Source organism: Podarcis erhardii (genome assembly GCF_964252035.2).
Source record: "Podarcis erhardii genome assembly, chromosome: 7".
In the NCBI taxonomy this organism is placed as follows: Eukaryota; Metazoa; Chordata; class Lepidosauria; order Squamata; family Lacertidae; genus Podarcis; species Podarcis erhardii.
In genome coordinates, this window is record NC_138511.1 from 38,784,938 (window position 1) to 38,812,391 (window position 27,454).

The following is a 27,454-nucleotide window of genomic DNA, read 5'->3' on the forward strand; positions in this document are numbered from 1 at the left end:
TCACAAAAATTCCATTCCACGATTTTCCCATCTCTCATTAAAAGAATTTTTTTTTTTTTTTAATATCACAATATATACACTTTAAATTCCCAATTTTTCTTTCACCATCTCCCCTCCCCGGTCTCGGCCCCTGCCAACAGTTCTCCAAAAGTCCATCAACCCGGAGATCTTAAGTCCGAGGCTCTTAACTCTCTTTCATGTCCGCTCTGCCGATCTTTTTGATAGTCTTTGGTGTTAAAGAACAAATCTCGGGGGAGCTCCAACCCAACGGTATTCATATTCCTTCTTAGCGAGTCTGCCAGACTTCCATAGTTAAAGGTAGGGCCCATAGAAAATTCCAAATCTTGTTTCACACTCCTACCAAATCCAAAGGCCCCAAAGGCTCCAATCTCCACCTGACTCAGATTCTTTCTTTTTTTTAATAATATTTATTAGAAATTTCCAATTACAAAAAAATAAAAAATAAAAAAAAATAAAAAGAACAAAACATCCCAATTTAAAATCTTATTTTCAGTAGCATCTTTCCAGGACTTCCCCTCCCCCTCTTGTATTCCAATTCTTACAAATGAATTCAGCAAATTCTTATCCCAGATTTTGAACTTATTATCATTAGCCCAGTTTTAAAAATATTTTCCCATCCCCTAAAATCGACCTGTTCCCTTCCGCGCGTTCCCTCCTTTAATATACAATACAGATTAAAATAATCAAATATAATTAATTAAAATAAAATTGTAAAAATATAATTAAGATAATCAAATATAATTTTACACCCTTTGGATTCCAAATTTCCCTCCCCCCTTTCCCGGTTGCGTTCCCAATGTTCATCAACGTCTGATGTCTTCCTGGAGCTCCCACATCTATCTAGGCCATAGTCCTTTACCAGTCATCTTTAATTTCGAATGTCCAATCTTGGAAGGAGTCTATCTCAAAAAGGCCCATTTCTTCCATCCAGATTTTTATATTTAGGAGTAAAAACTCCAATTTTATTTCTTAGACTTTTCAAATCTGGATGTCCCAAATGTTCCCACTTCCAACTTTATCCAATTCTTGTTGTTCTTGTTGTTCTTGTTAATCCCTCTCCTCCTTTTTTTTTTTTCCCCTGCTCTCCTGCACAAATGTTCTAATTCCAAAAGCTGCTAATTCCTCTGCAGAGGCTCTGTTATTCAGGAACAAAACATTATGCCAAGTCCCTTCCATTCTTCAATAGATAAATCTATTGTCTCCTTTAGTGTGTAGACCTCTGTAGACAAAATAGTGTTCCATTCCTGCAGTTTCCCAGGAGATAAAAAGTTCTATTCAAGTTCCAAGCCAACAATACTTGTAATATCCTTCAGCTCCTCTAGGTGGATTGCAATAACTCAGTTCCCTTCCAGATCACGCCCACCAGTCAAAATAACTTGTTATTCCTTGTTTTAAGCAATTTGTATCCAATTTATAACAAATGTAACCGGCAAAGTCCTCGTAACAAAGTTTGCATTTTTGTTCTTCCGCTTTGACAGCTCTTTGACAGCTGTCAAAACCTCTCTTTCTCTTCTCCCGGCGCTCTCACAAATCGCTCCCAGGATTCCGGGGGGGGGGGATGCTTTTTAATTCAATTCCACTTTTCTCCTCCAGCTCAGTCTTATAATTTTCCATCGCGAAGTTAGTAACCTTGTCAAAATAGGGTTGCGCTCGATCTTAGTTGTCAAATCCTTTACTTTAATTCCTCTACGACAGGGGGGGGGGCTGACTTCCTTTTTGCGCCTCCCCCGCTCGCTCCGAATTTTTTAAAAAATTTATCCCCCTTTTTAGTCCAGGTTCCAATTACTCACGGGTTATTCTTTTAAGTCCAAATTTTCAATAGAAGAAGTCAGCGTTCTCCGTCGAATGGCATGCGGCTTCGCTCGGCAGGGGAAGCGGAGGACTCAAAGCACCACCACCCCCCTGTTACCTGTTCCGCAGCCTTTAAAAAGGCTCCTTCGCGGGTCGGGGGGGCGCAAAAGGTGCCAGCCGAGTCACCATGTCCATGGGTTTCAGCGCCCATGGTTTTTGAGGGTCCCCGCGTCGCCGGCGCGGTAGGACCCAGCCCCTGCCGAGCAGGCTCCCTCCGGAGCTCGGAGGGAGTCCGCCATTCGGCGATGGCGCCAACCCGGAAGTTCCACCTGACTCAGATTCAAATCCCAAAAGTTATTTGATCCCCACATAGGGTGATCTCTCCATCTTTCATTTTCCAAACCAAGCCAGGCTCTCATCTCCAAAATCTGGCTTCTCCTAGTTCCAAACGTATAAGGCCTGAAGTTGTAATCCACCATTTGCCTCTGTAGGGTTACGACTCCCCCTTGCATCACTTTAACAACAGCAACTTTCTCCTTTTCTGGTTCTTCAATTTGTTCAATTAAAAGAGATTCCTGTGCCGGGTTCTTGTCTACTTCTTTGCTGATGCCCACTTTTGTTCCCAAAATTTCAACATTGGTAGCCATGACGTTTATCTGTTCTTGCAGCTTTCCCAGGAGATAAAATGTCCTATTCAGTTCAGACGCGACTTCCTTCTCATCTGCCATCCTTGAAATGTTCAAGGTCAAAGCTAGTTTCTCAGAGACTTTATCTTTAGAACCAATTTCCCAGCTGCATCCTTGCAACACTATCCCAAAACTCCCTCTAGAGGGACACAGTTTCCATTTACACTCCTTCTAGCACAGTCCCAAAAGTCCCAAACGTAAAATTGTAGCAATTCCAATTGCCTTCCTTCTTTTTAAACACAGAAACTGACAATAGCAACAAAGTCCTTCTTTTGTATCTTGACAGCTAGCTGTCAAATTTATCTCTTCACCATCCATGGGCTCTCGCAGACCGCTCCCGGGTTTAGGGAAGTGGCGCTTCAATTCCCAAATTTTGACCTTCTCCTGCAGGCTTCCCTGCTTCCAAAAAGAATATTGATAGTAGTTTCAATCAGTGGAGTTTTAATCCTTTAGGTAAGACTCTCCACGACCTTAGTTAACAAGTTCTTTGCTTCAGTTTATTTACAGAAAGGGGATGTGGACTTCCTGTTTAGACCTTCCCTGATCGGTGCCAATTTAAAAATACTTTAAAAGTCCAATTTCCGTTCTACTCACGGGTTGTTGTTTGAAATCCAATTGTCCACAAGAAAAAGTCAGCGCTCTCCGGCAACGGCTACGCGGCTTCACTCCGTAAAAAATAGCGGTCGATTCAAAACACCGCGCCGCTCACCCCACGTCACTTTGGAACCCTAAAAAAGGGGTTTCCCTGCGGGTAGGTGTCAGCCGAATCCCACGTTCCCAGGCTTCCTCCACCTGGGATTTTTAAAGGGTCTCCGCCTTCGCCGCGGCGGCACGACCCAAATTCCACGGAGCGGGTTCCTCTCAGTCAGAGGAACACCGCCATTGCCTATGGCGCTAACCCGGAAGTCCCGGGTTATAATGTGAGACATGTTTCTCATGATGGCAGCATGCTTTAACTAAAGTTATGAAATGGTTTTCTCAACTCTGTAAGAACCCACTGGAATCTTGTGCACCACAAAGCAGGGATTAGAGTACATTAATATAATCCCCATTTTGCAATGGATTGCATTACCTGCCTACCAGACGTACTCATCTGCTTCCCAGGTACTTGCAACCCCATTAACCAGGAAAATTGCATAATGAAGTTGGGGGCATAGGGTTTCTTCCATCTGTTTTCACGGGTCGCACATGCATATAAAGGGGTGTCGTGTGGTGACATGTTGGGTGGCATCTGCTGTTGTGTCACACCATGCCCACTAGTGTGAATGACATTTTGCATGGCATGGCTGTATATCGATCCATACCAGCTTGTTGCTTAGTCGTCTTAGTCATGTCTGACTCTCCGTGACCCCATGAACCAGAGAATGCCCTGGAAACTCTCACTTTCCTCTCAAAGCTTCTCCTTTTTAATGTCCATGGAGTTTTCTTGGCAAAAATACTAGAGTGGGTTGCCAGTTCCTTCTCCAGGTGGATCACATTTAGTCTAAACAGGAAAACTAACTCCATATTCCCTGCATATGAATGCACCTTCAGAGATGGAACCATAGTCATGCTTGCCACCCACTGAAATAGCTGGCACTCAGATCATCCAATGAAGCTGAATGTTGGACCAGCAAAAGGAAGTACTTTTTCACATAGTTGCAGAACTAAACTATGCAACTGACTACCACAAGACGTGGTGATTGTTGCTAATGTGAAGGGCTTTTAGATGGTATTCAAAAAATTCATGGTGGATAAGATTATCAATAGCTAGTAGCTATGATCACTATGTTCTACCTCCACTATGTGAGGCTGTATGTTTGTGAATACTACTTGCTAGGGATTGGAGGTGGGCAGAGGTCTGTGGCTTTCAGTTCCTGCTCGTGGGCTTTTCAGAGGCTTCTAGTTACCTACTCTGTGAACAGAATGCTGGACTAGATAGGCCTTTTGTCTAAGATGGCTGGGCTCCAGCCCTCATCAGCTGTAACCAGCATGACCAATGGCCAGGAATGATGGGAGTTATAGTCCAACAGCTCCTGGAAGCTATAATATGAAAGAAGCTCAGCTATAATATGAAAGGTGCTCAAGCAGACTTTCCTTCTCCTTTCCGCCTTTCCTCTTCCAGTTGACGCTCAACATTAAGAACATAGAATCATAGAATCATAGAGTTTCCTCAATAAAAAAATGACAGATTTGATTTATGGTAAGCTGGAGGCTGCCTGCTGAACATTTAGAACACACCCTTTTTTTAAATAAATATTTATTAAAGTTTTTGAATATGAATGCACAAATAATAAACAATCTTACTTCTGTCACAAACATAGTTTCATCACTTCTTTGGACTCCCTCACATCTCCCGCAGGAACACACCCTTTTTTATCTGCCTACCTGGCATGCATATCTTGGAGCTTGCCCAGACATAACACAAATTATTGTTTGTAGTGTTAATGACACGCTTGTGGTCCTTTTAAATAATCTTCCACTTTGGTCTCAGTGTTCCATGGAGGAATCTATTAGCTTGGGAGTTGCAGAAGTGGATGGGGTTGCCTTGAGGTACAGCTTGTGCAACCCATGTCAAGGTAACCCAGGTTAGGTGGCACCATTAAGAATTATTTTGAGTGCAGGAGTCAGTAAACAACTGTAGCTTCTCAGGATGCCATTCTCGGTCAGGATGGGTTGGTGAAAACCGATTGCGAGTTTTATAGAAACCAGCATGACCTGACAACACTGTTGCCAGGATGACCTGGGTCAGCCCAACCTAGTGTGAACAAGGTTTTTATATGTTATAATGCCATTGGTGCTTTCCAGTAGGTGTGGCAGAATTCCAAGCATTCTAGCCAATGACAAAGCTGCTTTTAATTGTACAAGCTTTCCATTAAATTGTCATTTGCCAGTTTCTGCGTTTCTACACATTCCAGTGTGGCAATCAATTTGAGGGCTAGTGATTTTGGGCTTGTGACTATTTCTGCTCAAAATACATAGACCAAAAGATCCTCACGGAGGCTGCTGCTTCTGCCTCTTGCTTGGATTGGTTTATGGGTGATCTCACCCGATCAGAAACCATTTATTATGTACTGCTCAAATGACACAGCTGCATTCACTGAATGAGTGGAGGGGAACTGGTATAGTGTTTGCTGGCCTCGCTCTGCATACTCATATGTATAGAGAGTTGTTAATTGAATCAGAAAACCAATTAAAACTGAAAGAATTTAATGAAGTTAGAGAGAATGTAACAAATTGGTTGCAATATTTTCAGTTAAATGAAGTATTTAAGAAAGATAAAAAGATAGGATTACCATATGAAATTTCAACTTTTCAGAGAGAAATAATAGAAAATGATACGAAATTAGTATCAAAAATGTACAATCTGTTGTTAGAATGGGAAACGAAAGATGAAGAGGTTAAATAAGTTATGATTAAATGGGCACAAGATGTGGGACACAATATCCAGATGGAGGAATGGGGAAAACTATGGGAAAAATGAGATAAAATTTGCAGCATGTGTGGCGATTAAAGAAAACTATATGAAAATGATGTATAGATGGTATCTAAAGGTAAAGGTAAAGGGACCCCTGAACATTAGGTCCAGTCGTGACCGACTCTGGGGTTGCGGCACTCATCTCGCTTTACAGTGGTGCCTCGCAAGACGAAATTAATTCGTTCCGCAAGTTTTTTCGTCTAGCGAATTTTTCATCTTGCGAAGCACGAAATCCCATAGGAATGCATTGAAAATCAATTAATGCGTTCCTATGGTCAAAAAAGTCCAAACAAAGCCAAATTTGGTACAAAAAGAGTTTATTAACTGCTCTTTAAAGTCACACATACTGTAAAGAGCATTTTAAAAATTGAAGGAACAATAAATTAAGTTTCTAAACATGACAGAAAAACATTTAAAAATCAACAAAGTGTACAGTACATTTTCTAAGACTCTGGGGGACAACTCGAAGAAGGTTCCTCTTCCACTCTTTGCTTCTTGCTGAAGAACCTGTCCATAGTCTGCTGCTTCATCTACCTTTTCAGCACCTCCCTGAAAGACGACATGACCCTCGTATCAAAAGTGTTCGCAAGGTCACGTGTCAGGTCCTTGTCAGGGTGGTGCTGCTGTGCAAAAGCCTGCACATCTTTCCACTTCTGGCAAATGTCCCTCAGGAACTCAGCTGCAAAGTCTTCAGCTGCAGGAACATCAGAACTGGCAGCCTCTCCATGCCTGACCACGCTGTGGATTCCAGATTTTGTCTTGAACCGGTCAAACCAGCCTCTGCTTGCCTTGAAGACTTCTGGCTCGCCTGAGATTCCTGGCTGTTGCCGGACGAGGTCTGCGTGCAAGGCCTTGGCCTTCTCACAAATGACGGCCTCAGTCACTGTGTCCCCTGCACGCTGCTTCTCTTCTAACCAGATGCGCAGCAACTTCTCCACCTCCTCCAGAACAGCTGGGCGGTTCTTCACGATCCTGGTGACTCCCTTGGCTGCATCAGTCGCAAGGATCTTCTCCCTCATCTTCAGGATGGTCCCGATGGTCGATGGATTCCTCCCGTACTCCCTGGCGAGGTCTGTCACACGCATTCCACCGTCGTGCTTCCGGATGATCTCCATCTTCATTTCCAGCGTCACCTTCTCCTTCTTCCTCTCACTGGCCTCTGCAGCAGCAGTCTTCTTGGGTCCCATGGCAGCACAGCTCCTACCTTCGTAAACTCACACACACCAAAAAAAAATCAGTGCTGTGCTTCAAAATTCAAAAGCACCCAGCCACCCACCACACAGAAATTCAAACCCAGAACCAAGTCCTTGAATCCCAAACACCCCAACCCAAAATCCAAAAACACCCCAAAAAGTTTTAAAAGTTTAACTTACTAAATGGATGCAAAAGAAGTTCTGGAAAAGCTTCAACAATCAGTCACCGAAGTCTTCAGAAACCTCAAATGGCTGCAAAAGAAATTTTGGAAAAGCTTCAAAAATCACCAAAGTCTTCAAAAACCTCAACTGTTCCCCCAGCCACCCACCCACCACACAGAAATTGCAAACCCCTCCCCAACTGCTCCCCCAGCCCCTCCCCAACTGCTGCAAACCCCTCCCCAAATGTTCCCTAAACCACCCAGCACACATTTTTAAAACCCATTTTTTTAAAAAAAAAAAACAGCAGAGTGGCCCAATGGTCACAGAAAATCATATTTATTTATTTTTTTAAAAAAAAAAACCCCACAAGCTCCCAGATTCTTGCAAACCCCTCCCCAGCTGTTCCCTAAACTAACCAGCACACAGAAATTCAAACCCATTTTTTTTAAAAAAAACAGCAGAGTGGCCAAATGGTCACAGAAAATCATAAAAATTTAAAAAAAAAACCCACAAGCTCCCAGATTCTTGCAAAGCCCTCCCCAACTGTTCCCCCAGCCACCCAGCACACAGAAATTCAAACTCAGTTTTTTTTTAAAAAAAAAAAAAACAACATGGCCCAATGGTCACAGAAAATCATAAAAATTCAAAAAAAAAAACCCCACAAGCTCCCAGATTCCTGCAAAAACCTCCCCAACTGTTCCCCCAGCCACCCAGCACACAGAACTTCAAACTCAGAAAATTTTTTAAGAAAAAACAACATGGCCCAATGGTCACAAAAAATCATTAAAATGCAGAAAAAACCCCACAAGCTCCCAGATTCTTGCAAAAAAAAACAAAAAAACCCCAACACCATGTCCTTGAATCCCAAACACCCCAACCCAAAATCCAAAAACCCCACAAAAAGTTTTAAAAGTTTAACTTACCAAATGGATGCAAAAGAAGTTTTGGAAAAGCTTCAAAAATCAGCAAAGTCTGAAAAAAGGCTTCCAAACCGCGTGCTAACAGTTGCTCCTCGAAGTCAAGTCGCAACTGCAGCTCTTCAAGCAAAGCACCCTTGGTTTTAACGGTTTTAAGACAAAGGAAACAAAGTCGCAAGACGTTTTCGTCTTGCGAAGCAAGCCCATAGGGAAATTCGTCTTGCGAAGCAGCTCGAAAACGGAAAACTCTTTCGTCTAGCGAGTTTTCCGTCTTGCGAGGCGTTCGTCTTGCGGGGCACCACTGTATTGGCCGAGGGAGCCGGCGTACAGCTTCCGGGTCATGTGGTCAGCTTGACTAAGCCGCTTCTGGCGAACCAGAGCAGCGCATGGAAACGCCGTTTACCTTCCCTCCGGAGTGGTACCTATTTATCTACTTGCACTTTGACGTGCTTTCGAACTGCTAGGTTGGCAGGAGCAGGGACTGAGCAACGGTTGGGGGGATTCGAACCCCCGACCTTCTGATCAGCACGTCCTAGGCTCTGTGGTTTAACCCACAGCACCACCCACGTCCCTAGGTGGTATCTAATGCCAGTTAAATTAGCAAAAGCATAAAAATTAAAATAAATAGCAAAAATGTACAAAACTAAGGAAAGCAAGTGCTGGAAATGTAAAACAATAGAAGGGACATTTTTCCATTTGTGGTGGGATTGCAAAATCATAAAGAAATATTGGAAAATGATTGATAATGAATTGAAGAAGATGTTTAAAATAACCTTTGTTAAAGAACCAGAAGCTTACCTACAGGAGTGGACTTACCAAAATCACAAAAGAACTTATTTATGTATGCAACTACAGCTGCAAGGACATTATTAGCACAATATTGGAAAGAAGAAGGTGTCCCAACTAAAGAAGATTGGCAAGTTAAATTAATGGAACATGCTGAAATGGCAAAATTGACAATGAAGCTAAGAGGAAGAGACGACAACAAATTTAAGGAAGAATGGAAGATGTTTATTGCATATATACAGAAGCATTGTACACAGGTTAATACATTAGCAGGGTTTTAGAATTACTTGTAATTTTGTATGAATGGATAATAAGTAATTTAAATGGTTCTCAAATTTTACAATGGACATGCGGTATGTTGATTAACAATGGAACCAAGGAAGGGACTAGGGGGAAGTCAATTTATTTTGTTTTTATTTTGTATTGTTTCTTAATTTTATTTTTGTTATATTTGGAAAATTAATAAAATGTTTTTAAAAAGGAGTTTCAGTTCAGCCTAACTCAAGAGAAAAAGGTATCAAAAATAGTAGATAAGAGGTGCAATGTACAGAATAGAGAGCGTTTCTGCCTTAAATCTAAACATTCCCCTCTTTTATCCATCCAATGTGTTTTTAACACATGAAATGCAAGATTCCCAACATTCACAAGGCAGCTAAATAGTCTGACACACAAATGACTAAGTCAGGCAGTATCTGCCTACAAGTTCTTGTTTGCTTTCTCTGCTGCTCTGAGAGCGCTGGGCATGTCTGAGGTGCTGAACATTTTCCTTATGCAAAAGTCATAAAACCAGAGAGGAGAATAGCAGAAGATGAGAAGGTATTTGTAAGCATTCTTGCCTGGAGTGTATAAACCACATGGGCGCTCTGCCAATAATGCGTGTAAAACATCACAAAGCACGGGAGAGAGATCTGACATGGAAAGAAATTGCATGGCATTGAGAGCCATCTTCAGCTTGAGGATGTATTCTTCGCCATAATCTTGCTTCACATCAGGCATGAGATTCTCAAGAAGGGTGCGTTCTTCCTTATTCCAGATCTCCGGAGTTCCCTGGATACCTGGAAGACAGAACAAAACGCTGCTGAACATCTAGGCTTCATAATAGGACATCAGGTGTTCTGATGAAAATAAAATAACTAGAAAAAGAGGAATATGGGGTTCCTAAAGGAACTACCCCAGGTGACAGATTGGAACATATGCATGCTAGATTAGGGATGTAATCCGAATCCTGGTACCAGTTTGTTCCATGGACTCAGTGCCCATGCCATTTTGCTTCAGTTCTCATTTTGCTATTTTTAATCATTCCCAAGCTGGTCCTTTAGCCTTTTGAAAATAATATTGCTTACATTTTTTTATGATGACAACTCAATGAGCTGGCAGTTGCCCACTGAAGTATATATCTTGCCTCAGGGTTATTGTCTGTTCAAGTGACAATGAGGAGGTGACGGACACACACATAAAAAATGGAGTTACCACCCTTTTGTCATTTTTGAATGCATATTATATTTTTGCATGTATTCATAAGCATAAACTGGATGGTAGGAAAAATGACCATTTATTATAATGTCATAATGATCAATGTTCTTATAAAAAATATATGCATACATCTCACATTTTGATGCACACAAAATACAAATAAAGCTCATTTTTTGGTTACAGTAATAAATTCCACATTAAGATGTAGGACAATGACAGCCCTATTTGTGTGTGTTTGGCAAAGTCATGGTGGACAGAAAGGTGAGAGAAATGTTAACGATAAAACAATGGATGTTAATGGTGGTTAATGGCTAAGCTAATTGCCTCAACAGTAAATCAATGAGGCCCAAACTGAAGCAAATACACATTTCAGCAGTGCCAAGTTAGCAGACAGTGAAGATGATGAGAGTAGCTGACTAAATCATATAGGAACAAATGTCCTATTCTAAAAATTCTTAAGAAACACAAACACCAGTATTGGTGAAATCTGCAGAAAGTCACTGCGATTAAGGTTCTTTGTGGAATGCCCTTTTAAATGTGTTGTGGGAGGGGAAGGAGTATTGGTTTTCTTTTGTCCTTATTTTTATTATGTATAAATGAGTATATCTATATAATGATTTCTATATATTGTACTTGTATGTTGTGAACCACCCCATCTGTGGATAAAGGGCAGTACACTACTACTACTACAACTGCTGCTGCTGCTGCTTTGCAAAGAGAGAAGACAAGTGTGCTATGGGCCAGTTTGATGCTCTGTCTGCCTAGAGTGAATTCCACCACTTTCCCTATTCTAGTTCTAATCTCTGAGCGAAACAGATACTGTCCAATCTCCCCCTTGAGATTAGGAAAGTCAGCTGATACAGGGCAAGACTTATTTGTGATATGGACAGATATTCAGCCATTCACAAGAGCCACCAAGGAAAAAAGGAACCAACTGAAAAAGGCCACAATGACACATAAATCCATGGGGACTGTGCTTCAGAAATGAATGAACATCTTTTCAATCCATATTATTCTCTCTCTCTCTCTCTCTCTCTGTGTGTGTGTGTGTGTGTGTGTGTGTGTGGTCTCAGGAGTTCCCTGGATAGTTGAAGACTAGTTCACTTATTTATAAATGCTATTATAAAAATTTTGTCTGGGAAAGTGGTGGCATGCTTGGACTTGATGTGTGCTGGTTTAATTATCCTCCGAGTCATGCACACAGGTTCCAGTTTGCCACCTCAAGACAAATGCTTCGAAAACATAATGTGGAATGAAAAGATCTATTTCAGGCAGGACGCAACCATGATAGATCATCCGGCTAACCACATTTCCTTTTGCACATTTTAGTTCACAGGCTATTCAAAGACATCATACCTTGGCAATAAACCTTTTCAAACAAATTACTGTATTTTTTGCTCTATAAGACGCACTTTTTCCCTCCTAAAAAGTAAGGGGAAATGTGTGTGCATCTTATGGAGCGAATGCAGACTGCACGGCTATCCCAGAAGCCAGAACAGCTAGAGGGAGCGCTCCCTCTAGCTGTTCTAGCCTCCGCAGGGCACAGGGCCCTTCATGTATACATCCCAGGCTCTGGTCAGGTCTCCTTTTAAAGAGCTGCGTGAAGCATGGAGTTGAGCCAGTGCCACTAACTGGACTCATCCACTTCAACCCCGACTGGGCTAGGCGAGCTGGGTAGCACTTCCAGAGACCACCTTCTGCACAGGAACAGGTCAAAGTGCTGTGGACTCACAGCTTAGTGTTGTGAGCACCGGATTCACTCCCACAAGAAGACAGTCATCGCACAGCAGAGTATAGCAGAGTATAGCAGAGCATAAACGACTCGGAGAGCAGCTCTGTAGAATATCTTCTTTATTCTATCTACAACTATAATATACAACTATATACAGAGCTAAATGAGGTCTAAACTAAAAAACTGAACTGCACTGAGTGTCCGCAGCTGCTCTTAGCAGCAACCTTATCTATACACACAGTCTCTAACACTCAGTCTCTCTCTCTCCAACACACTGACTGACTGACTGATGTTAGGCTGGAGCGGAATAAGTAGAGAGCAGAACACCACCCCTCCTCTCTGGAAAATCACCAGACTCATCAGCAGATTCTTGGATATGGGAGGGGTGAAATCTCTAGCGCTCCCTCTAGTTGTTCTAGCTTCTGGCTTAGCTGCGCGAAGCCTCCACAGGGCACGGGGCCCTTCATGTATGCATCCCAGGCTCTGGTCAGCTCTCCTTTTAAAGAGCTGCAAGGAGCGTGTGTGCGGCTCTTGGGGGCTTTCCCACGAGGGAGAAAGGCAGCCCATCAGTGACGGGCTGCCCTTCTCCCTCCTTGGGGAAAAGCCTGCAAGCACCGCACACACGCTCCTTGCGGTTCGTGAATGGGACAGCTGACCAGAGCGTGGGATGCATACTGCTCAGCGCTCCCTTTAAATATTTTTTTCCCCCTTGCATTCCCCCTCTAAAAACTAGGTGTGTGTTATGGAGCGAAAAATACGGTAGCTGCCTGGTTAGAATCTAATAAGCCCAAGTTGTTTTGGGGTGTCTTCCCTTGACCTCTAGGAAACTGGCATTTATACAAGAAGACAACCCTTTGAGGCCAGCCACCTCTGTGGAAGGGGAAATAAAAGTCTGCCCCTTTTGAGGATGATTGATGAACTCCTAGAAGTGTTGCCCTATGCAACCTATCACTACGATTCCACCTGGGACCCTAAATAGCGAAGTACTGGGTTGCACATTCCTGTGGGTGACACTGGTGTTTCTGTGCCATTCATGGTTTCAGCTGACTCCAAGGAGGTCCCCCCACCCCCATTGTGAGCTAGATAACCAGGTGAAGTACCAGCAACTTACATGTCTTGAAGGCTGATGGATGAAGCACAGATACTTTAATGCCCCATTTGGAGAGCTCTTGCCTCATGACTCCAGAAAACATGGATAGGGCTGCTTTGGATGCACCGTAGGCAGCAAAGCCTGGCATGGGGATACCTCCTATGGGAGCAATAAAAACAGTCTCCTGAGACTGAAGGATTATCGCATAGCTCAACGTTAGTTATAGCCTGCATGGAAATTCATTTTCATTTTCATGTACATTGCTCCTAATATACACATTTCTGTACCCAATTTTTGCCCAAGATATGCATTATTTACAAGCAATTTCACACTAAAATAATATGTTGCTACACATTTTTAAATACACATCCTTTGGTTGGAGAGCTGCAGGGCAAAATTCAGGGGTTGTAAAGGCTAGATAGTCTTCACTTTGTCTCTTGGTTTGGGAGGTGTGAAAAGAGGATGGTGAACTTGATAAGCCTTTGGTCAGCTCCAGCAGTTATTTTTTTGGAATGGAGAATGTCTCCAAATTTTAATTCAGAAAGCTGTACCTTTGTTTGTTGAAGCTCTGAATGTACTTGTTTGAATGCACACCAGCAGGAAGGCAATAACTCTTCTCTAATTACCTGACTGAAAATTTTCCAAAGAAGCAAGATAGATGGAACGATAAGTGTTTCTGCTTTATTAGCAGCCTATCTCGGTTTTTGTTCTCAGGAGATAGGTGCTAAATCCAAGTTATTTCCCTTTAACTTGCTTAGCTACGGTAATTCCAATACTGAGGTCAGATTGACTTCGTTAAACCTCATTGCTATGTACTCCGGTGAGCAGGGACTGCGTATAATGGAACAAAAGGGCAGTGACAAAAATGCACAGAAGGGTAAAGTAAAGCCCTGTTTCTCCTGCAACAGTGACTGTTGTTGCAATTGACACAGATGGAATTGGTGTTGCACAATGGCTATGACCCAATCTATGGTATGGGGAGATGCATGGTCACTGCCAATCCAATCCATGTGTCCCCAGCAATACATAGTTGACACGAAACCATTGCATTAAGATTTTCCCTAGGGAAGGGTTTACTATATTCCCTTCAATTTATTGTTCTAGTGTTCACTCTGTTCTGCATCACACTCCACCCAAATTCTGGTTTAACTGGGAGAAAGTCTTAACACTAATTCCTAGACCAGAACAGGCAATCTGTCACACTTCTGCAGATGCTCATATTAATGAAAATAAGATTAAGATGCATCAGTGGCGTAGCGTGGGTTGTCAGCACCCGGGGCAAGGCAAGTAATTTGCGCCCCCTAACCCGTGGATTTGCGCCCCCTAACCCGTGGATTTGCCCTAACCCCAGATGTTGTGCCCGGTGCGGCCGCCCCCCCCCCCTGCACCCCTCACGCTACGCCACTGAGATGCATTATGTTATGGGAAATCACAAAAATGTGTACATTTTGCAAAATTGCATACAAACGTATGTGTATTATGAGAAATGGAGTGTGTAGTTGCATTGCACGGAGTGTGTAGTTGCATTGAACGGAGTGTGTAGTTGCATTGCATGGAGTGTGTGTGCATTGCACGGAGGGTGTAGTTGCATTGCACAGAGTGTGTAGTTGCATTGCATGGAGGGTAGTTCCATTGCTTGAAGTGTGTTTTTGCATTGCACGGAGTGCGTTTTTGCATTGCACGGAGTGTGTAGTTGCATTGCGCGGAGCATGTTATTGCATTGCACGGAGTGTGTAGTTGCATTGCATGGAGTGTGTGTGCATTGCACGGAGTGTGTAGTTGCATTGCATGGAGGGTAGTTCCATTGCTTGAAGTGTGTTTTTGCATTGCACTGAGTGCGTTTTTGCATTGCACGGAGTGTGTAGTTGCATTGAACGGAGTTTGTAGTTGCATTGCATGGAGCGTAGTTGCATTGCTTGAAGTGCATTTTTGCATTGCACGGAGTGTGTAGTTGTGTTGCATGGAGTGTAGTTGCATTGCATGGAGTGTGTGTGTGCTGCACGGAGTGTGTTTTTTGCATTACACAGAGTGTGTGTGTCGGAAAAGGAAGCTGGCTTGGCGGCAGCTTTGTCGGAACTTCTTTAGGGGTTCTGGCCAGCGTCGGCCCTGTAAATTTACGTATTATGATGGCAGCACAAGATGCCCCCTGCCCAAGAGGGGGCTGGAAGCTGGCATGCGATACCTCAATACCTTTTGCCATATTCCCATTTTATTTGGGATCCAGATGGATATCGTTGCTAAAACATGCCACTTGCGTATGGAGAAGCTGTCTGCCTTGAAGGAAGTTATTTTGTAATACTTCCTCTGTAGCAAGTGATTCTTCATCAGATCCGATCTTGCTGGGTCACTTAATTAATCTTGCATGCAGAGTGGTTGCCCCAGGCCGCCCCTTCCCTTTCCACTAGGCCAGGCTGCCTGCGGCCTGAGGTCCCCTTAACTTTCTCATGCAATGGTTGCAATTCCTAAATGTCGAGGTCCCCTTGCCTTTCTCATGCAATGGGATCTCATGCAATGGTTGCAATTCCTAAATGTATGCAATAGTAGTTGGCCATGGCAGGATACCTGGAACTTGCACAGGGATTTTCAGGTTCATGCTGATGCTGCTGGATCTTTGCCCTTTGGGTTTTTTATTTATTTATTTTATTTTATTTTAATTTATTTATTTATTTATTTATTTATTTTATTTTATTTTAGGAGCTGCTGGTGTGCAAAGCCATGGCCTCAAGCCCGTGTGGTGAGGCAATCATGTGACCTAACTTTTCTTGAGTTTTCCCCATTGTAGTAGCAGTTCACATGTGGCCCGAGGAGTTCAGTGAACATCGGATCTGCTTTTGGTCTGATAACCAGGTAGTGGTGAGCGTCTTGGCAAAACGGTCCTCACGCTCTAGCTGAGTCTCCGCCCCTCCGCTCACGCTTTCGAGCTGCGCCGCTTAAGGTTTAATATTGTGCTTTCTGCTCCTGATTACGGGATCCTCTAATGATGTCACTGTCACTCTATCCCATTTTCAGATGGAGCGGTTCAGATCCTGGGCTCCAGACACTCAGCTACTGCCAGACTTTTCCAGACCACCTGTGGCATTTTGGCAACAATTAGTAATTACAGAGAGCAGCAGCTTCCATTTCCCCTTCTGCTTTTAGCTCTTATGGGAAGGCCTGGATGGATTTCTTAGCCTTAAGCTGGCAGCCCTTGGCCATTCAGATGAACTGGCCCCCATCCTCTGAGCAGATCCTGCAGTATTTGGTCCACCTGCTGCAGATTGGGCGTGCTGTTAGAACTATAAGAATTCAGTCCGCTGCAATGTCTGTTATACTGAAGCTTTATTTTTCAGAGACCCTTGTATAAAGTTTGTTGTGTGCAGGGCCTTGGAAGGTTGGAATAGGCTCCAACCTCATAGGACACTGGGCAGGAAGTCGGTCAATTTTACCAATGCAGTATCTCCAACAAGTTAAAACTTATCTGCTGGTAAAAGATCAAGGCGAGACTCCTTTCAGTATTCCATTGCATTTTGGTGCACTGAGGGTTGGGGAAATGGTTGTTGGAGCTAGCACGGGGCTGAGAGTCTGGAGGCTTATTGCTTCAGGACTTTTCCTTATCTGCTTTGGAGCTTGTCATTAGAGTCGGGAACTCTAAAACAGACTTAGTGGGCAGGAGTGCCACAATCTGGCTTCCCGTCACAGGTAAGGAGGGCCCTTGCCCAGTTATGGATACCAGAAATTTGGCTTTTCATTCCCCTGGGGGCTGGCCCGCTCCTAGTGCGTAAAAATGGGTTCCTGTTAGCCAGGCATCAATGTGCTTACGTCGTGCACCAGTTATTACGGCCTGCGGCTTGCCTACCGCTGAACACGCCTCATTCCTTCCAAATAGGGCTGCTGCAAAGGCTGCACACTGGGGGCCTGTCAGTAGACAGGATTGTGAAATCATTGAATGTCTGATGCTGAGAAGGGTTATATCAGGAAGCGTCACAATGATGTCTGTGCTGATGCTTGTCTGTTATTTCCTTTTTTCATAGGAACAGCTGTGCACATTTGGGCCACAGCATTGTACGCTGGGCTGGCAAGCGCGCTGACGAGTCTGGACTGGGCGCCATCTCAGTCTTCCTGCCCATGTGAACATATACTGGATGTCCAGATGGGGAATGCTTTGGGAGGAGATCCTTCCTTTGGCGGTCGAGTGTGACCTGTGCTGGTCCTCCCGCAGTGCTGGTGGTACAGCTGGACAAGAATGATTTGCCATCTTTCTCCAGCATAAGTTTGCATTCCTGCATGCAAGAGGGCTTGGTTCGAGTTGATGGCAGCTCTCCCTGGACTCAAAATAATTAAAGGCATTGGTTCAAGGTGATCTGGAGGGGGGGTTGGAGCACCTGTCCCCTCCAACCGCTAGATGCGGTAGCTTTGGAATTCATTGCTCCCCCACAATGTTTGCTTGTACTGATGATATGGTGGGGCCCAGTCGTCAGTGCTGCCCTGCTGAGGTCAGGTGCAGCTAGTCGGGAACCAATGCCTAGACAAACTACCACCGTTTTGGCCCTCCTTCGGCGATTGTGGTGCAGCTTGAGGAGAATGATATGGCTTCCTCTTCCTGCTATGAGCTGCGTGCGGCCATTTTACAGGACCTGAGGGAACTGGCGGCACTGGTGCCGACCGGTAGGTTAATTTGGTCACAGCTGCTTCAACGACGCACTTGGAGGGGTAGCCCTTGCCCAGCTGCCACCGAACGAGTGAGGAAGCGGATTAACTCCACTGCGAGTAAGCTGGTGGTCGATTTGGGCGGGTGCGTGATCCCTCACCCTCTTATTTCATTCCGGGCGGTTGAATTTTATAGGGATGACGGGGTTCATCTCTCGCCAGTTGGGAATGATGTTTGGTTGGATGCGATGGTGTCCAGGCTGAGGGTGTGGCTTAATTTGTGAGTGGTTGGCGGCGAGCGTAAGGGCTCGAATGGCGGTTAGGCATTGGTTAAAATTGGTTGGTGGAGGGGTATGGATTGGCTGTGCCTGCCCCTCCAATGCTGCTGCTGACGGGTATTCCGTTAAAGGAATTCTGAAGCTTACCATCCCCTTTGTCCAAACCCTGACGGCAGGGTGCGGGCCGCGTAAGCTTCAAGGAGCATGCGCGGAGTAGCTGAGGGCCTGTGACGCAGCTCCAGCTGACTCTGTCCCGTGTTCCTCCGGGACTGACTAGGGAGTCAGTGCTGTCCCCCATGGCGGGGGGTGACAGATAGTCATAACCAATGCCTAAGCAACCACTCTCAATTTGTATGCAAATAAAGTTGTGGCCAAAATTATGCCAAAAACCTTAAACAAAAATTACGTGTGATGTGTGAGTTATTGGGGAAGGGGTTTTGGGGGACCTCAACACGCAAATACATCTTCTGGGAAAATGAGGCAGGTTCCCATTATAATGCAAACCCAACTACATTTTTCATGATCTCTACAAGTACACACATACAACAGGAAGTTAGTCAGTGAGTTTGTGGATATTTTGGTTACATATTTATCAGCTTGTTGTTCCAAATGCTCTTCAGTTGGCTGTTTTCTCATTTTGCAAAACTGAAAGTGATGCTGACACTTTTGACAAACCGGATTTTTTCACCTGCTGAAATTGATGAATACATACGCCATTTGGCTCGGCAATTGGACTCCTGCCATTGCTGGAGATGGAGCCTAAAGCAACAGACAGGAGGCGAAGGAACATTTTTAACAAGTTACCAATTGCCTCGCTTTACCTTGTCTTCATCAATCCCGACTGTCAGGAAGGAAACCTTGTAGTCTGAAGAGATTCCAACACAAATTTCCTTGGCTCGCGGACAACAGTGCCTCGAGCAAGTCATGTTTCCATTATTTCAAATGTTTCACAGGCCCCCAAAGAGAAGTGAGATTTCTAAAAGATGCATAATGCGCTGTTCCCTATTCTGTAGGAACACATCTCATAATGTTATCTTCTTATGGCTCTGAAATAGGGTCCACTTTTAAGTAATATGTCTGGAAAAATTGCTACATTGTCTTTATTGGAACTGTCAAAAAATTAAAGCTAAGGACAATTAATGTCTTTAACAGTATGCACCAGGGGTACAGAAGCTCTGACCTGTGCAAAGGTAGATCTAGGGGAGCGCGAATGGTGCTATTGTACCGGGTGCAGAGCTTATGGGGCACCACAGGAGATGCAGGAACTATGGCATCCAACAGAAGGTGAGAGGCTTACATATAAAAATAGGAACTGCCAAAAACATAGAAAAAACTATCATTTTTTAAAAAAATGTTGTTAGACCTAAAACTATATACAGTGGTACCTCAGGTTAAGTACTTAATTCGTTCCGGATCCATTCTTAACCTGAAACTGTTCTTAACCTGAAGACCACTTTAGCTAATGGGGCCTCCTGCTGCCACCGTGCCGCCGGAACATGATTTCTGTTCTCATCCTGAAGCAAAGTTCTTAACCTGAAGCACTATTTCTGGGTTAGCGGAGTCTTTAACCTGAAGCGTATGTAACCTGAAGCATATGTAACTTGAGGTACCACTGTACATATACAAACTCTATTAAAATCACACAAATAATTCCAATAAAAATAGCCTGGCACCAGCCCTTTCGTGATAGGCAGTCAGTTCCCCAAAGCCTGTTGGAACAAAAAAAAATTAGCTGGAACAAGAAGAGAGTCAGTCGAGCTTCTCTCAGGAGGGAGTGCCAAAATCTGTGAGCAGTAAAACAATCACACTATTAATATTAATCATCATCATCACACTAGTCATATGAAAGAAGATGTAAGTTAGATGAATTGGCCTTTGCTGCTACCTTTGTGTGGTAGAACATTATGTTGTCCGATCACAGCTATGCTAAAACCTCAGATTTCTCAGTTGTTTTTCTATGGGAAGCGGGGAAGCCATCTTTCTCCTCTTGGTGGGGGTAAAGGAAGTTGAGCCCTGTGTTTGAGTCTAACCATGAAGGCTGTGGTCTCCATCCCAGCAACCACCACTTCCAGACTAGACAGTTATATGGAAGCCTGCCCTAGTGTGCTCTGTCCTAACTTCCAACCATTCAATATTGACTTGCACATTGTTGTTACTGTTTTTGCAGGAGTGGAGTTTTCAACTGGGAATCCTCCCACACTGGGCATCTGCGACAGGAATAAAGACAGCAGGATGGTGAGCAGAGAACAGCCAGCCTAGAATAGCAAGCCTGTAAATATATGAATGGCATGAACATATTTTGTTTGACTCACCTGCCATGCTTGAAATGTTAATAAGCCTTCCTTTGGACTTGCGGAGCAATGGCAAGAAAGCTTTTGAGAGTTCAACGGGACCGAAGAAATTGACATCCATGCACTGCTTGTAAGATTGCATAGGGAGCAGTTCGCCATCTCCCGGGAGACCCAGGACCCCAGCATTGTTGATGACACCCCAGAGATCTGGCAAGGAAGAAGGAAACAAGGCTATACAAATCTGACAATTTCAGCTGCTCTCACTTTCTCATTTTTTCCATTCTTCGGTTCAGCACCTTTGTTCGAGATTTTTCTAAAAAAAAAAAAGTCATCATGAGAATTCATCAGGATTTTAATTCAAATTTCTCATAATATACAAATTTTTGCACACATTTCTGCCTAATATATACATGTTTTTGCAACACAATTTCCAGTAATGCAATGCATTTTTTTTGCAAGGAGGTTTAACTAATACATGACTTTTATGCCTATTGTACCCTACTGTATGCATTATTATATACATTAGTTGGCTTACATGGCTGGAGACCTACATTGAAAAACGGAAAAATGCAAATTTCAAAAGATGGCTGTGGTACCATTTGCATGTTGGTTTGGAAAGTGCCAAGCAACTAATGTCTATAAAATACATTAGTGGAAAGTCTCCATAAAACACAAAAATTAATGAGAATACCATACAAGAATCCAGGGATACTTTGTTCAGCTGGAGCTCAGCTCTGGCAACTCTTAGGTGGGTGCCATTGCCATTCTAAGAGAACAAGGGAAAAGTTCATGGTGAGCTCTGGCACCTCTTTTTTCTAGAAAAACAGCACTGAATACAGGGATATGGCTTTGCAAAAATGTGTATATCAGGCAGAATTGCATACCAGGATGTGTATATAGTGGACAATTTGCACTAAAATGCTTGTAAATTCCCATGAAGACTTAAAAAAAACCCCTCAGAGAAACCAAAATGGACTGATCAAATCCATCCCTCATGCTGAATTGTCTCCAAATATGCAGCAGATATATGTGCTAATTAACAGCAGCCTTTGATACTGTTGAAGTGTCAGTATCTGAGAACATCTTGACATATAGCAATCCATTTGATAGTTGATTTGACAACATCTGACTGCAGACGAGAGGAAGCAACAGGGAGCTGGTATCATTATTTAATTTCTATGCTGCTCAATGCTAAAATAGGTTTTTGCATGGTTTATGCTGAAATAGACTTCTGTGAGGTTTACAACGTATAACAACCCCTTGCACAGACTTTAAAATACAAGCATCCATTATTAAAGTACAGTGGTACCTCGGGTTAAGAGCTTAATTCATTCTGGAGGTCCGTTCTTAACCTGAAACTGTTCTTAACCTGAGGTACCGCTTTAGCTAATGGGGCCTCCCGCTGCCGCCGCACAATTTCTGTTCTCATCCTGAAGCAAAGTTCTTAACCCGATGTACTATTTCTGGGTTAGCGGAGTCTGTAACCTAAAGCGTATGTAACCCGAGGTACCACTGTATTACTAATTACTGTGTTGCTTTTATAGGATTCTTTTTTTGTTAATTTTAATTGAGGACACTTTTTATGTTTTAGTGGGACTGTTTCATGGTGCATTCTAATAATGGATGCTTGTATTTTAAAGTCTGTGCAAGGGGCTTTTATGTATTTTATATAATACGCAATGCATTTGTGTGTGTAATTTTCATGAATCTATGTATTTTTATGGACACTTTAGCCCAGCACATGCTTTTTTTGTGTGTGCATTACATGGCTGCAGAAATACAGTATACTGCAAAGTGCAGAAGAAAGGTAAATTTCAAAGGCTGGCTGTGCTTTGGTTACATATTGTGAATTATGTTGGCTCAGCTTTCAGATAATAATAAGAGCCTACTGGACCAAGTCAATGGCCTACATAGTCCAGCATCCGTTTCTCACAGTGGCCAACCAGATGCCTCTGGGAAAGGAGAAAGCAGGATCTGAGCACAAGAGCAGCCCTCTCCCCTCCTGCCGTTTCTAGCAATTGGTATTCAGAACCATTGCAGAAAATAGCCATCACTGATAGCCATCAAGAGCGCTCTTTCCCATGAATTTGTTGAATTCTCTTTTAAAGCCATCTAGGTTGGTGGCCCTCACTGCCTCCTGTGCTGAAAAAGTACTTTCTTTTATCTGCCATCAATCTTCCAACATTCAGCTTCATTGTATGTTCATGTATTCCAAATGCAAGCAGCATCTAATTTCTGCACCAAGTGGCATGTCAGATTTCGATACTGAAATAGGAGTGTTGGAATCCTGAGGCCTAGATCAACCAAGACAACATTTGAAACTTTGCAAACCGTCATTTCAGATCACAAGCAACACCCACGAGGACTGTGTACACTCCCTTCACAGAACATACCTGCACCTTGCAACTTCCTTCTTACTTCAAGGTACGCTTCTTTAATCTGCACCGAATTGGTGATGTCTAGTTGCAGAACAAAAAGTCTATCCGAGCAGGACTGCCTCAGTTTTTCTGCACCAGGCCCTCTCTCATTCAGAACAGTGGCAAACACGGTGAATCCTAAACTGTCAAGGTACTTCGCCAATGCATGTCCAATGCCACTATCGCTTCCTGTAAAAGATTACTTCTTCTATTTATTTATGCTACTCATGGCCTTGACTTATAACCATCACAATTCTCAAAGCAGGATGCAATTATTAAAATAAACACAATCAATAAAGGAACAAAACTGCAAACTAAGCCACAAGCTAAATATTTTAGCTGGCAATAGTACAGCACTCATTTATGTTTCCAACACAGCAGACAACGAGGCTGTATTTGTGCGTGAGAGTGAGTAAGAGAGCAAGCAAGCGAGCGCAGTGGAGGTATAAGAAACCTTTTTCATGCCAAGACCTGCTTTCTGTCATGGGGAATGCCCTAGGAGATGCATGCCAAAGGTAGGTGGGGCTAGGGGGAAAATAAGACTGCATTCCAGCCATGCAAAAGCCAATGGTTTCTACACACACAACTTCACACTCATTTCTCCATCCTTCATCCATTCAAGACACAGAAAAGAAAGTACCTTCATGCAGTGCATGATTAAACAATGGAACTCACTCCTGCAGGAGGCAGTGAAAGCTGCCAACTGGGATGTCACCAGAAGGCTATTAGACAAACTCAGGGAGGATAAGGCTATCAAAAACTCATAGCCACAATGGCTACGTTCTACCTCCACTATGAGGAGATCACAGATGGGCAGAGTGCTCTTACACTCATGTCCTGCTTGAGGGCATCATTACACTTCAAATACAGACTTTTTCCCATTCAGGGCTATGCTGTGCTAACATTACTATTGCTTAGCATTTTTTTAACACAACACTTTCTGCATTTCTTCACCATTGCTTATGCATCCCTGTGTGACTTGTTTTCAGATTGCTCTGGCCACCAAAGAAGGTACACTGTGCTCAGATGGTATCTGGGAGTCATTCTTTGCATACAGAAAAGGAACAATAAGGCGTAGCTGAGAGCTGATATCTCTAAAATTATGGGAATGTTGCGGTACAGGGAGTTGTGTGCTGGTGAACACCCATATTGTTCTGACTTATAGTAATACTGTTGTTCTGCACTTAAGTGAATGCTCAGTCAGGAAACTGGTTAGTCTCTTCTGATTCCTGGATCCAGCAAGGGTTAAAATCTAACTGAGGAACCCATTCTTGAATTAGCCAGGCAAAGGCCATAACCTCTAAGGGGTTCTAGGTGCTTATCGAATATTTGGTTGCCCTGGAATGAGGAACAGTGGAGACTAGAATTGCCATCTTTGGTTGGGCAAAATATGGGACAGGTTGGTCAAAATAAAGGGGTGGGGTGGGGAGCACATACACTTTCAAGGACACCAAATCCTCCCACCTTTTGTGGAGGGGGGTTCCCTGCATTCGGCCTCTGGTGCTGCTATTCCCCTTGACTCATGTAGATGGGCAGGGGGAAGGGGTAGATGGCTGGCTTCCATGGGTGACGAGCCACAGCTCCAGCCCCTTGCCCAGAGGAAAAGGGGGAAGGAGTAGTTGTCAGGTCAGGGCGGTGGAAGGGGCCAAGCGGCGCTGGACCTGCACAATGCTAGACCGGTGGGAGGCAGCTGAGGAATAGCACCAGAGAAAGGGAACGAAGGAGGGGACATGGGAGGGACAGGAAGTCATTCCCTCCCCCTGATGCAGTCTTGAGTAAAATCCTTCCACTGAACTTGGAATTAGCTTTAGGGGGGAATTCCCTGCTGGTCTCAGTGAGAGATTTCCTCCCAAATGCAAACTCCAGCTTCAGAAAGAGATGTTCCTGGAGGCTGCAACAGGGGAAGAAAATGGTTAAATCTACCCTCTATGCTCAGGTGGGAGAATTTAAATTCGCAAAGTGGTGTTGGTGGGGGGAGGATGTGGGCCTGAAGTTATTTTGGGGGCGGGGTGGGGGTCAGGAACTCAATGTAAATGACAAATGAATGAGGCACTTTAATAATGATGGGGGGGGGGGTAAGATGAATAAAAATGTGCAGATATCATCTTGTAAAGCATGAGTAATCTAGAGGGTGGCTTAGATCAGTTTTTAAGCCTATGTCTTCTGAATAAACCACTTGTTCTCATTCTCCCTGCTTGTCCCTTCTTGTATTGCATCTGCTTCAACACAGCACAGATCTTGGCTGGGACAATTACGATGGGAACAGAGACTGCAGATGTGATTCTATCACTTGTTTCCCTAATTTGGTACACTTAGACTGAGGAGCGTCTCTCTGGTCCTCTCCAACAATCTGCTTTACAGTTGTTAGTGACTCAGTGCCAACCTTTTAAATGAAGAAAGAGAGAGATTTTTTCCCCTGCATCTAACACTCAAAGATGAGCCAGGTGTTGCTGAAACACAGTGTGCCTCAACCTTCCAGCATAATGCAGAAAACAAGCATGCAAGAGCTCGTAAGTGAACATTGTGTTCTGTCTGCTGGTGTTCCTTGTGAATGACCCTTATTTATTTATTTTATAAACCATTGATGGATTTTCCTTCTCTTTCCTCTCCCTCCCACCTCACTGGGACCAATGAATAGCAATGTCCTTTCCTTAACAAGACACCACACGCCAAATAAGTATTCTGCATCTGGGTGCATAGCGTTTTGTCATTGGAAGCAGTTTTGCCACAATCCATCAAGTCTGATGCACCATTTAAAGATCTGTGTCAAAAATGAAATTGTGCTTTTCCCCACTCTAAGGCTTTGCTTTATCCAAATTTGCAAAAAGTAAACCTAGGTTCTCTGTTAGCTACAGAACCACCAGCTCATTTTGAATAAAAAGCCCAAGTAGAAATTCCCCAACTCCACCATCGTAACTCAATTCACAGTTCAGACCTCCAGTAATTCTCATGCTGTCTTGATGAATGCTTACTTAAGGAGTGAGAACATACACAGTTCTGTGCTGCTAAAAAGGTAGAAATTTCATATGGCTCCTGGTTGGAGCAAACGGCCTGATATTTCTGTACCTGAAAGGCCCCCTGCCTGGAAAAGGATGGAGCAGAGAAATGGATGCTAATAAATAAAAGGGTGCAAGCCTTGGGGATGAAAGAGAGTCAGAACTGTGCTAATTCAGAGATGACTGAGTAACGTAAAAAATTCTCTCAAGAGCTAATGAAAGCCAAAGTTCTTCCTTCTCCTTACCTGTGATGAGTACTGCTTTGTGGTCCACAGGGAGCAGGGCTTGATCGGATGTGTAAATGCAGAAGAGGAAGCACATCAGCGAGAACAAACTCAAGCCCAGGTAACTTCTCAGCGTGGCGAAACACAGGACTCCTGAAGCAAGGAGCAAAAGGAGACCCCAGGAAAAGGGGGTTGCCTTCTCCACACAGTTCTTTTTGGCTCGGTAAAGGATCGTCCCTCCGTAGAGCACCACTGCACCCATGTAGATCAACAGGGAGCTGTCAGCTTCAGAGTGGTGCATGGCAGCGGTCGCAGGCAGAAGACAGACAGGACTGCAACATCCAGGCACAGCAGAATAGGACAAAAAGAAAACGACCCCCTAGCAGTCTTCAGAATGCATGCATTGCTATAAGGGGCTGTATCTTCTGTGCGAAGAGGATGAAGGGAGGAGGGGTCAGCTGCAGATGGGGTTGCGAAAGATCTTTAGGGACTTCAAGCAAGGAAGTTGCAAGAGCAACTGTCTCCTGAATGTATGTATGTACATACATACATACATACAGATAAGCGTGGGGTGGCTTATCTGAGCTGCTTGCCAAATAGGGCAAAACCCTATGACATTTCCTCTCACCTTTCTTTTTTCTTTGTAATCTTATTCCAAGAAGACTCCACCTTCTAAGGGACACACAGCTTGGGTAATGATTGACAGAGGCAGGAGGATAAGAGTGAACATGAAGCAGCACACCCAAGGCATTTGACAGCTCTTACATCATTTGCAGGCTTACAGGTGTCACTCTTAAGAGGAAAAGTGGGGGTGGGGAGTGATGGATGGATGTGCATCATTAGTTTAGAGAGTTTCTGTGCTGTCCTTTGATGCTCACCTCTCAACTCTGCTTATTTCACAAATGCAAGAAAGGATGGATTTCACAAATGCAAGAAAGGATGGATCTGTCTCCACATTTTTTGCAGCAATTTTGAATTTTTTTTTTTTTTAATCCTCATGAAAAAAATGTCATTGGTTTGGTGTGCCTTTCTCCCCAACATGCACATTTCTGAATGCATGTTATCCACACTTTTGCAAGAATTTTCTCTAACGTAATGCACTTCTATAAGTTGTTTTTTTCTTTAATGTATGCAATCTTATGTACATTTCTGGTACACACTGGCTGGCTGGAGAACTGTACTGCAGAATTTGGTGAAGGGTGAATTTTGAAGGAGAAAGATTTCGCATATTGGTTCAAAAAATGTGAATTAGATGGTTTCCCATTAAAATACAAAAAACAACAACCCTGAATTTATCCACTATCCTTAATGCAG

At 43.6% G+C, this 27,454-nt stretch overlaps 2 protein-coding genes across 3 annotated transcripts in view; one reads left to right on the forward strand and one right to left on the reverse strand.

The window, feature by feature from the left end:
* Positions 1–27,454, forward strand: part of SDR42E1 (short chain dehydrogenase/reductase family 42E, member 1) — a 312,532-nt gene that overhangs the window by 255,791 nt on the left and 29,287 nt on the right. The window lies entirely within an intron of this gene.
* HSD17B2 (hydroxysteroid 17-beta dehydrogenase 2) lies at positions 9,217–26,805 on the reverse strand. Of its 2 annotated transcripts, XM_081870281.1 has the most exons (5): positions 26,162–26,795; positions 22,897–23,109; positions 20,525–20,710; positions 13,330–13,467; positions 9,217–10,068 (listed from the first exon to the last, which is right to left on the reverse strand). In XM_081870281.1, the coding sequence occupies exons 1-5, from the start codon at positions 26,439–26,441 to the stop codon at positions 9,710–9,712; spliced, it is 1,176 nt and encodes a 391-aa protein (XP_081726407.1). In that variant the 5' UTR covers positions 26,442–26,795; the 3' UTR covers positions 9,217–9,709. The 2 variants fall into 2 exon arrangements, with proteins under 2 accessions (XP_081726407.1, XP_081726408.1); XM_081870282.1 differs by lacking the exon at positions 22,897–23,109 and having other exon boundaries at positions 26,162–26,805.

Coding starts and splice junctions, on each gene's coding strand:
- HSD17B2 (XM_081870281.1), bottom strand. CDS start 26,441: ATGCACCACTCTGAAGCTGACAGCTCCCTGTTGATCTACATGGGTGCA. Junction 13,468..20,524: donor TAACATTTCAAGCATGGCAG/GTGAGTCAAACA, acceptor TTGCTCCCATAG/GAGGTATCCCCATGCCAGGC. Junction 10,069..13,329: donor TCCATCAGCCTTCAAGACAT/GTAAGTTGCTGG, acceptor TCTGTCTTCCAG/GTATCCAGGGAACTCCGGAG.